This window comes from Lactuca virosa, chromosome 7 (genome assembly GCF_052849685.1).
Source record: "Lactuca virosa cultivar CGN04683 chromosome 7, Lactuca_virosa_CGN04683_v6, whole genome shotgun sequence".
NCBI classification, from domain to species: domain Eukaryota; kingdom Viridiplantae; phylum Streptophyta; class Magnoliopsida; order Asterales; family Asteraceae; genus Lactuca; species Lactuca virosa.
This window is the reverse complement of record NC_136432.1, coordinates 137,409,695-137,420,785: the sequence shown is the minus strand read 5'-3', so window position 1 is coordinate 137,420,785 and position 11,091 is coordinate 137,409,695. Positions and strand designations below refer to the sequence as shown.

Sequence of the window (11,091 nt, the reverse complement as noted above, 5' to 3'; positions counted from 1 at the left end):
GGATAAGGTCTGGCTCATCAATGTTTTATGTTTGATCCTCAGTCTATAGTCTATAAATAGGGGATCTGGTGGTTGTCAAGGCCAACAAAATTAATAACCCTATATCTTTTACACTAAAATAGTGTATAGTGGTAAAGAGGTCGAATCCGCGGAGATTGGTTCAATTTTATAACTCTATGAAAAATCTCTTTGTAAAAATACTTGTAAAATAACAATAAAAATAAAAATGGGGGTTTTGGTCTTTTGAAATTACTTGAAATAAAACTAGAATTAAACTAAGAATTTAGTGGACAATTCAACAAAAGTAAGATTTTTATATAAAATCAATGGGAGAATGATGGTTGAAGGTTTCCTCACTTTGACTTTTTGATGAACATATCATTAGAATCCAATGGTGCAATACTTGTTTTAAATATTTAATTTGGTTATAGTAATCCAAGAAGCTTGAGATTACCTAGACTTTTCTTAATTGTTAAAATGGTTAGAGAAGCTCATAACAATTTCCTTAGTCAAAGTCACAATTTCCATTAAGCATGTAATTAGTGAAAGTCAACTAGCATTAAGAACCAAAAAGTCACCAAATCCAAGAGGAGTCAAAAGCTTCCACTACCATGTTGGAGAAAATGTTTTTATGATTGTGTGAAGTAAAACTAACACAAATATCACTTGTTGCTTGCTAATTTGAAGATCATTTACTTAATCAAGAAATTAGACAACTAATCACCACAAACACATTTAAACTCATGAATAAAAACATACAAGTAGTGATAAGATATTAAATCACAAAACATTCTCATAAATATTCAAACATAAGTTCATGGAATCTTCAACATTCAACAAAAAGTCAAAGGATTTAACCAAAGTCAACCAAGTTTTGTCTAGCCAAGCAATGCTAAACTCAAGAAAACAAAGTTAGCAAAGATTGTACCCAACATTTTACAAGATTCAAGAAGAAAATGATGAAGTTCTTGAGGGTTCTTGGCCGTAAAAGTCTTCCAAATCTCCAGAGAAAAGGCTCCAAAATTGAACATGCAAAAGTTTTGAAAAGTGACACACCAACCTTCCCCATATAGAGCTCCAATTAAATTCCCGAACTTTCCCCTTCAGGTTTCCACGTGGGCCGCGTGGGTATCTTACGCGGGCCGCGTAAGAGTGACGGAGTTTTGGGCTACTTCAACTGTTGGGCCTACACAGCTATTCCATTGGCCCAATTCGAGTCCAATTAGCTTCTAGGACATTTTTCTTCAAGATTTTTTCAATTTGAGCCCAATTTGTCTTCTCCAAATCACCCATAGCTCCCGTAGTCGCTCAATCATCAATTTCCACAAATTTGAAAATCCTCCCGCATCTTGCAAATCAAAAGTTTAATTCTTCCAAACCTTCAAATAATTGACAAGTCCACTCTATGCATCATCTCCATAGCCATCAAGCCCAAAATCCTCGTTGTCCTCCAATTCCAATCACTTCCCATAAGTTCTGAACCGCTAGTCTCCTTAAAATCTGCAATTATGCTCACGAAACTAGAAAGTACCCGAAATGGTCATAAAATAACAAAAAGGAAAATATGCATGGAAGTTAACTAAAATATGAATGAAATATACTAAAATAAACTATAAAAAGAAGTAAATAAAATAAACTATTAGGATCCTAGCTAGAATTACAATTGATCTTTGTGTGATCTTCAGAGTGTCTTTGTGAGATCTTTGATATGTCTTGATTGTACTATTTCTCTGTTTGAGCTCGTCAATAAGACTTTTCCCTTATGTCGTGTGGAGGTAAGTCGTATTTACCGAACTGTTGAAAGTACTTCCCACAATCATATTGACAATGTTGTAAACAACGTTCTTTGCCAATGATAGTTTCACCACACCAAGTGCATGTCGATCTAACAAATCCTAATCCTCCTGCTTCAGGTTTCTTTCCAAAAAATGGTTCATGTAACTTTTTCTATTAGAGATAGTCTTCGATTTGCATTTTACAGAAACCAAAATCATGACCATCGAATTTGTCAGTCTTAACTTTCCTATCCTCAGCCATAACTTTGATTTTAGTTTGTTGGGAATCAGATATCACTTGTCAAGAATCATAAGAGCTCTAATACCGGTTTATTGGAAATTCAACAAAACAAGTAAAACACTTCAGACAAAACGATAAACGAACTTCAAAGAAACTTGCAGAATACTTCTGAAAAACTGCAAATAGAAATTTGTAAAACCAAAACACGATATTAAATGTGGTTTGGTCAATCTGACCTATATCCACGGGTGAACGAGAGAGAGTGAAAGAGAGAGAGAGAGAGAGAGAGAGAGAGAGAGAGGGGAGGGAGAGAGAGGATTTAATTAACTTTCAGTAATAATTACAAGCACTCATAAAGGTTGCACCTCACTTAAGCTATCAAAACAAAAGAATCTATCTTACTTACAAACTGCTCCAAAGGATGTGCTCTCAACCTCACAATGATATGCTCTCTTGAAAATTCTGCACAAGAATGTTGATGGAGATCTGTGTCTATTTATAAACAAGCATGTAAAACCCTAATTCTGATAGGACAAATCCATCCATGATTAGCCCATGAAGGAGATGTCTTAATTGTCAGTCAATCACAAAATGTCATTCAGGTGCTTCCTTCTTCCCAACAGAGTTTTCTCTCACTAATAAAGCTTTCTACCACCCAATAGAGCTTTCTGTCACCAACAAAGTTTTATGCCACCAAAACAGAGCTTTCTCTTACCAAAATAGTTTTTTTTGCCACCAAATAGAGCTTTTTTCATCAGTAAAGCTTTCTGCCATCAAATAGAATTTTATGTCACCAATTGAGCTTTCTGCCTAGGTTGCTGGCAGAGCTTTTTGTTAAGACTTCACACCCCCAACAATTTTATTTCATAAATGATTTAAAATTACTATCTTACTCGTAGTTTGATTATTTTCATTACGTTTTAGAAAATTTATACCTTTTTAATTTAATTTAATTTCTTTTTTTACTAACTTGAATAAAAAGGAAAATACAATAAATTGTTCCTCTCTCTCTCTCTCTCCCTCTCTCTCTCTCCTAACACCACCATTATCCACCTTCTCACTGGCTTTTTCTCTCATCCCTCCCCTCCTCCCTTATCCCGTCTCATCTTTTAAGTTGGAGAAAAGTCATCGATGTGCTAAATATGCATCTTCGGCGTCCCTTTTTCTATTGTGAGCATATCAATTATATAGTTTTGATTTTAAATCACATGCCTTCATTTGGGTTTTTAGGAGTTGTTTTTAATTTTTCTTATAAAGTTGTCAATTCAAAATCAAAACGTCATTGAATTTAGGGGTTTGTTTATAGGGTTCCTTTTTTCTTTCTTCTATTTTCTAGGTTTATTGTTGCATTGAGAGAACATGTGTGATGTCAGAGGTAACCCATGACCATAAATTATCCATTCTATTGTACAAAAAACTTAAGACCTACGAATGAAAACCTCAAAATCTACAAATGGAGCCTGCAAATCGAACTACAAACTTGAGATGATGGAGGTTGGTGGTAAAACAAAGTAGAGAGACAAATACGCATGTGGGAGGATGTGTTTCGGCGACATCATACGCATGTGGATTAAGGGTGGTCGCTAGAGGTGGTAGTTCTCGACACGACGCGAAACACGACATGAACCCAATATGTAAATAAACAAGTTTGGGTCAGAAATTTCAACTCGTTTAATTAAACAAGTTGACATGATGCACCATGAAAATTAAACGGGTAAGGTTAGTGTCGAAACTTTTAACACGAAAATGACATATTTATTTATATGCAACTTCTTTTAATATTTTGGGTAAAGTCGGTATGCCTAAACCAAATCCAAATGTAAAAAAAAACATTAGGTTGAGTCGTTTTGTAATGTGGAAGTCATTAATTAGCCACCTCGGTCAATGCATATTTTAGTTTTCCACTTTTTCATTAATATATCATATTTCATAATCTCACTTGCCTACTTCTCCTTCAATATCTACTTCCCCTCCCTTTGATATGACTTCCATTGCCTAAACTTAATGTGAATTTCTCTCCTCTGCCTCCCAAACTATTATCACTTTTTTTCCACCTCTCAAACTCCTACTCTTTGAATTTACCAAACTATTATCACTTTTTTCCACCTCTCAAATTCCTACTCTTTGAATTTATTTAATGTTCTGCCTCCCAAATTATTATCATCTTTTTTCCACCTCTCAAAATCATACTTTTTCGATTTATTTAGTGTTTTAATCTACCACAACATGACATATTTACAAAGTCTAATCTAAATCCTAAACTTGCCAACCCGACACGAACTCGATACGAAAATAAAATTGTTAACACGACATGAAAATTAAACAGAACCGAATTAGGATCAAGTTATGTCAACTCGTTTAAGTTTTGGCAGAAAATGAACACGACACATTTGACATGCCAAATGGTCGTTAGAGATGGTTTGAGGTGTAGGAATGGCATTGTACATCGGAAAAGAAAAAGGTTTTAGGTTGTGGTGTGATGTGGTGCGGTTTCATTTAAAGTTTGTTCTACTTTTAATAAAATAAATTTAATAATCTATAAATGAGAGGTCTTTGGCCTAGCGGTAAGAAATTATCCTCTTAAATGAGAGGTCATGAGTTCAAGTCTTTTAGGAGATATAAATATAGGTGGTATTTAGGAATAGGTATAGATAGTTTGTCGTTTCAAAAAAAAAAATTTCATGTTATTTTACACATGTAAATAACCAATTATATAAAAAAAATAAAATCATTGAGACCAAATACATAACATATTTAATAATCGTCTATATCATACTATTTTTTTTTAATAAACGATATGGACCAAATTTTGTCAAAAACAAATAAATTTGTGAAAACCATTTTTTAATTTTAGCCGATAATATTGGGAAAACTTTTTCTTTTTTCAAATTGACAAAATTGCAAAAATGGTCCCTGTGGTATGCATTTTTTTGGGGTTTTAGTCCAAACCCCGATTTTTTTGGATTCGTGGTCCTTTTGAGCTAGTTTTGTTGTGTTTTTGGTCCCTCTGATTAGTGAAATGATTGTAATACCCTTGGGGTATTTATTTTTCATTTTTTCTTTCATTTCTTCTTAAATATAATACTAATTTATTTATTTAAATAATTAAAAAAATAAGAAAGGTCTCTCTCTCTCTCTCTCTCTCTCTCTCTCTCTCTCTCTCTCTCTCTCTCTCTCTCTCTCTCTCTCTCTCTGCTAAAATAAGAGTCAGCTACCCCCTTCACCAGCAATATTAGCCCCCTCCTTCAAACACAGTAGCCCCAAACAACGCCATTGCAGCCGAGAGGAGGCCACGGATAACACCAGCTGCCCACCTCGTTTCACCGCCCTTCAAAGCCCTCTTTTGCCACTATTTTCTTCTCTACATCGTGACCACTATTTTCTTCTCTACATCACCGTCATTCACAGTCTATAAACCCATTCCGGTGAATGCCTTTTCACTATTTCTTAGAGATCCTCATCACTCGTCGATTTCATCCATGGGTATGGTGCTTCAAGTTCGTATATCATTATCAATTTCAGACACCAACAATTTTTCTGGATTAAATAGTTGAGGAATATGATTCTAGGGTTTTCTCGATGTTCTTCATCTTGATCTCATACGCCAGATTTTGCTCAAATTAATGATTCACAATATATATTGAAGCTGGATTATGGGATAAATCTGTTAATTGATTGTTGTGGGTGATTTAATATATAACAAGAAGATTGATTATGGAACCAATTTTCTAGAAATCGGTTGTTGATGATCTTTCACTCGGGTGTTCTTGACCATTTTACATCTGGGTCTCGATCGTATTTCTGATTTGTGTGTGAGTGTGTGTGTGTGTCTGTGTGAGAGAGAGAGAGAGAGAGAGAGAGAGAGAGAGAAAAAGAGAGAGATGAAAGCTGATTCGGAGGTATGGAGCTCTAAGACTAATCAGCAATGGTTGTCGGTGGTCGATAGATCTCCTGGGTTTCAATCCAAAATGGTTCCAGATGGCCTCCCTTCTTCTACTATACATGATCATGGTATTAAAAAGAAAAATGATCATGGTATTAAAAAGAAAAATTGTACAGATGGTTACCGGTGGAGCTCCTGGTTTTCAATCAAGTTCAGAGAAAGAGAAGAGGAAATAAGAAGAAGAAGAATTGTTCTTTCTTGGTTGAGAGAGAGAGAGAGGGCCCCATTTTATTATAAGAATAAAACATTAAATTAAATAGACAAACACATAAAAAATATATCAAGAGGGCAATTTAATCATTTCAATTTTCGAAGGGACCATTTCCACATAGAAACATGGCCAAAAGGACCATCAATCCAAAAAAGTCGTAGTTTGGACTAAAACCCCAAAAAAATTGCATACCACAGGGACTATTTTTGCAGTTTTGTCTTTCAAATTAAAACGGTTGATTTTTAACTGAACCAAAATAGAAAGCATCGTTGGGTACAATAAATAGCATAGCAAAACCGTCGTCAGTGTCATCAGCCACCGTCGCCACCATCCACTGCTGAGAAATTGTAGCCACCACTACCATCGCCATGATAGGTCGGTGACATGAGCACTCTCCATCGTCACAAACACTGAACCATCGCAAACCCTCTTCAGAATTACGAAATCCGGCGCGACTGCTTGCGCATCCTCCTGGTGTCTAGCTCCATTGATTGTGAACTTCTGGAGACGAATCCTCTTGCCGCGAAACTCCAGTCACCTTTCATCTCAATCCTAACTCACTGGGACTCTAAAAGGAAGACGCTACTGTTGCGAAGCTACAATTATCGTAAAACCCTAGTTTCGGTGAAATCTGTCAGGTTTGAGAATTTTTAGGGTTTCTATCGAGGATTCTGCTATCGCTTGTGAAATCCTTGCCAGTGAAGCATCTTCCAGTGCTTATTTTCTCTTCCGGTGTCGATTTTTATCCAACTCCAAGGCAAGTACATCTGGTGTTGTATATCCATACATACATAATCATATCATCTTCCCCCAAACACTATTCTATTCCTTTAGAAAAGCTAACAGTAAAATAGTTTTAAGTTGTTATGGAGATCGACCCTCCACATGAAAGCGATGGAAGCACCACCAGATCAAAGGAAAATGAGATGGCTGTGGTTTTCGATAGCTCAGGTATTGGTTTTCCATATGCCCCTGAAGATTTCCCTCAACCTGGTGACAAATGGGGTTGGAAAGTGGGAAAAAGAGTTGGTGTTTCTGTAACGCCCGTAGATCCGAGCTAGTCAATTTAGAGACGATAAGCATCAAAAATGACTTTTTGATGAAAGATTATTTAGAAGGAGTAATCATAACTAAGTTGTAGTATATGTTACAAGGATTTCGTACATATAAAGAATGCCGAAATCCGAGTTATAACGAAGAAGTTATGACCTGTCGAAGTTTTGCGACAGAACCGGCACGACACAGCACGGCGTAAATAGTGAATTTACGTTAGAGCGATATTTGGCCTTAGCGATCTAAATGAAAGTCATAGAATACATTAAACCGAGAGCGTGCATAAAAACAACGTCTAAATCTGACTTCGTATGAGGAAGTTATGATTTTTCGAAATTTCGGCTTAGCAGTATACAACCCGAAGTTCGAATATGAGATCGAGCGATATTTAGCCGAAACAATCTAAACGAGAATTGAAGATCTCATCGTTAGTAGTCCAACGGTAAAAAGACAGACAAAAACGGAGTTCAGATGAAGGAGTTATGAATTTCGAACGGAGTTTTCCTGTCCCGACCTACTAAAAATAATATATTAATGATATATTAAAATTAAAGTCAAAATTAGCCAACAGAGTCTAAACGAGAGTTGTAGATCATAATTAAAGTCAAAAAACTGTCAGAGTTCACAACGTGAATACAGTGTTCACGACGTGAACTCAGTATTTATGACTTCTGGAGCCTGACAGACGCAAGTGGCGATGACGCACCTGATGACTATTGAATTCACGACGTGAGAACTTAAAATTCACGACGTGAGAGCTGAAAAATGAACCTATAAATAGAAATCGAGGGTCAGCCGATTTTGGTTGCTCTATCTCTTCTCTCCCACTCCTGATACCCTCTCTAAGCCCTATTTTAACCCCCCGAAGCCCCGGTATCATCCCGAGACACGAAGCAAGTCCCGAAGCCCGAAGATCCCGAGAAGAAAAGAGTTTCCGAGCCGAAGCTCCGCCTACGAGAAGCCCGGTGTGTGAAGATCTTCCAGTTTTACCGAAGAATACTACTTTACGAGCCGTAGTGCTGTCCGAGAATCGTCTAATCAAGTGAGTGTATAGTCACTTTCACCTTACACATATATATGAAGTATTTTCTTTAAAATACATGCTATGTGTAATCATATTAATTGTTTAATTAAGGTGACTGTTGAATAGATGTTTTATACAAGTTTTAAACTGTATATGTATTTTTATCTACAAATATGTTGGGTAAAACAATGGGTAGATGAATTAGATGGTGTGTGATGAAATAAAGGTGATGAGAGGTATCAATGTTTAAGATGATCTAGTCATCTAGCAGAGTATAGACAACGGCCACAGACTATTTTAGATAGTCCAGTGGAACGTTAACAGACTTGTAATCGGTAGGTATGTTTGAACTATATGTTCATAAGGTGTTCTCGAACTATATGTTCATTAGGTGTTTTTGAACTATGTGTTCATCCGTTAGTTCTTCTTTTTGACACTATTACGTGTCGGGGTACAGGAGCGTACGGGAGTACTCTATTAGTATTTTCCCTATACTTTTATTTTGAAGAGCTTTGGAGTCTTTGTTTCTTTTATGAAGTGATCGGACGAGCTTCATTAGTTGGTGTTTCCATTTCCGATGCCGGATAGGGTGAGTCTGGGGGTTCAGATCACAGCCTAGGCATTAGTCAGCGTTTCCATTGCCGGATAGGGTGCGTCTGGGGGTTACAAACCTCACGATATTCAGACCACAGCCTAGGCAAAATTCGATGCTGGATAGGGTGCGTTTGGGGGTTACATACCTCACGATATTCAGACCATAGCCTAGGCATTGATAACTACCCCTGACTTAATTGTCTTGTGGTTCTTTCTTTTACGAACAAAGGTTCATGGTTAAACTTATTCCATTCATTTGATATCTTTATCAATCTTTGTTTACTGCTAGGGGATTTCCGAAGCAGTTTCGTTAGTTGGTTGTGCATATCGATTCTTTAGGCTAGATCTAGTAAGATCACTGTATATGATCAGTATGTGGGGATCGACGTTGTTAGTGCTTGTAGTATAAACCTTGGGCAGCGATGAACTTCGTGCCTATTCCTTAGGATGAATCCTTAGGAATGAGTGATAGTTGATTCTTAGGGTAAATCCTTAAGAAATAAATAAGACAATGGGGATTGGGTAATTGGGTTGATTGTTTGATGTTTAAGCATGGGTTGAAAACCCTATATGCTCACCAGGCTCCCAAGCCTGACCCACTCAGTTTTCTTTATATTACAGGTTATGGCACGAGAGCATAAGTTGGCTGACATAACGAGAGATTTTTGATTATAGGCCAATAGTTATGAATAACTGTTGTAAGGTCTATTTTGTTCTGTTTATGCTTTTGGTCTGTATTGAACATGACATCCTGAGATTTTGTTATATACTGAAAATACATTTCTTTAAAGAAATGCTTTGATAAATTCTTATCATATTTTGTTTTGGGAACAAATTCCGCAACCGTTTTCTTTAAACGATTACTCTGATTTTAAAACAAAGCATAAACAAATCGGTCTTTTCTGGCCGAGAAACTGGGGATGTCACAGTTTCAGGGCACTTTATAGACAGATATCTCTATCTCCCTGATCGCCTTCACAAAGAAAATAAGTTAGTAGGTTTCTGTGGTGTCACTTGTGGCAAGGGTTTCGCTAGCAAAGCTTCACTTGAAAGGTATTTAATGGAAACATTTCCAGGAATGGATATCAATGCTTTCTTTTCTTCCTTCACTTGGAAGATCCAAGCTGCAAACATCAAAGGTAACTCAATTATTCATACTCTAGTAGATGTAAACTGCTTTAATTGTTTTCTACAAAATCATAGAGGAAACAAAGAAATCATAATGGAAAATCCAATCAACTATCAACAATTCGATCCAGCAGGGTGTAAAGCAGGAAACACAAACTGCTCAAGTCTAAGACTACTTGAAACAAACAACCCAATATACCCTTACACAATGTCATGTGACATCTGTTGTGTAGAGCCTTATTTCTGCCATGATTGTTTCTGTATACTTTGTTCTAGACCTGTGAATTCCTCCATTAGTGACTACAGTTTCATAAAATGTGAAGCCATGGTGAACCAGAGTCATGACTTCATTTGTGGTCACATTTGCCACATAGAATGTGGTCTGCGGTCCTACATGGCTGGGGCCGCACACCCACTCAAATGGCCGTACACCTCCCTTAATTGATCATATAGGGTCCCGACAAGCAATTCCAAGTCTTTAGGGTGGTTTCCCGTCATGTTTAGCCATAAAACACCCTAATTCTAACACACATATGTGTTATCACATGTTAATAGGATCCACTTGCATACGAAACATCGGTTAACACTCAACATTCGTAACCGATCATACACCCAGATCCTACGTCAAACGGTGAGTTCATACCCCTACGCTTTTTCCAAGTTTTTTTCATGTTTTCAGGGGGAATACAAGCAAAATTACAAGGACACTTGTGCTCAAATTATCTCATTTTGCATAAAATGATTTTATGTTCAGTATGCTTTTAACTCAGAAAACCGTTTTACCAATCGATTAAGGAAATCAACTCGTAGAAACAGTTTTCAAATCTAAAGTAAGAAACTTGTGAATCACGTAATAATATGTATTATTTTATAAATGATTCATGCAAATCATAAACAGGATTTTCGATATTGTTACTTGTAAATTCGTTAGGCTAAGTTTGAGACTTGTCCTTGGTAACACTCCCTCGGATTCGTGAGTGGAGGACTACGACTTATAACCAGAATCTCTTGGAGGGAGAGCGTGACTATTGTGTATAGATCTATATGGGACTGACTATCCCGCACCTTCGCTGCTAGCTACAGCGGGACCGTTAGGTTCAGGGGTGACAAAGTCATAAAAAG

General features: G+C 36.7%; 1 protein-coding gene across 1 annotated transcript; it reads left to right on the top strand.

Annotated features, from left to right (window-relative positions):
- Nucleotides 1-7,036: 7,036 nt before the first annotated feature.
- LOC145127184 (uncharacterized) lies at nucleotides 7,037-10,414 on the top strand. The gene is made up of 3 exons (XM_079062421.1): nucleotides 7,037-7,199; nucleotides 9,771-9,980; nucleotides 10,047-10,414. Exons 1-3 carry the CDS (start codon nucleotides 7,037-7,039, stop codon nucleotides 10,412-10,414), a joined length of 741 nt encoding a protein of 246 aa, XP_078918547.1.
- The last annotated feature ends 677 nt before the right edge of the window (nucleotides 10,415-11,091 follow it).

Bases quoted from the DNA above. Each gene is read 5' to 3' on its own strand.
- LOC145127184 (XM_079062421.1), top strand. From the start codon at position 7,037: ATGGAGATCGACCCTCCACATGAAAGCGATGGAAGCACCACCAGATCA. The intron at 7,200-9,770 runs GTGTTTCTGTAA...GGGATGTCACAG, and splicing joins GAAAGTGGGAAAAAGAGTTG to TTTCAGGGCACTTTATAGAC. The intron at 9,981-10,046 runs GTAACTCAATTA...AAAATCATAGAG, and splicing joins CCAAGCTGCAAACATCAAAG to GAAACAAAGAAATCATAATG.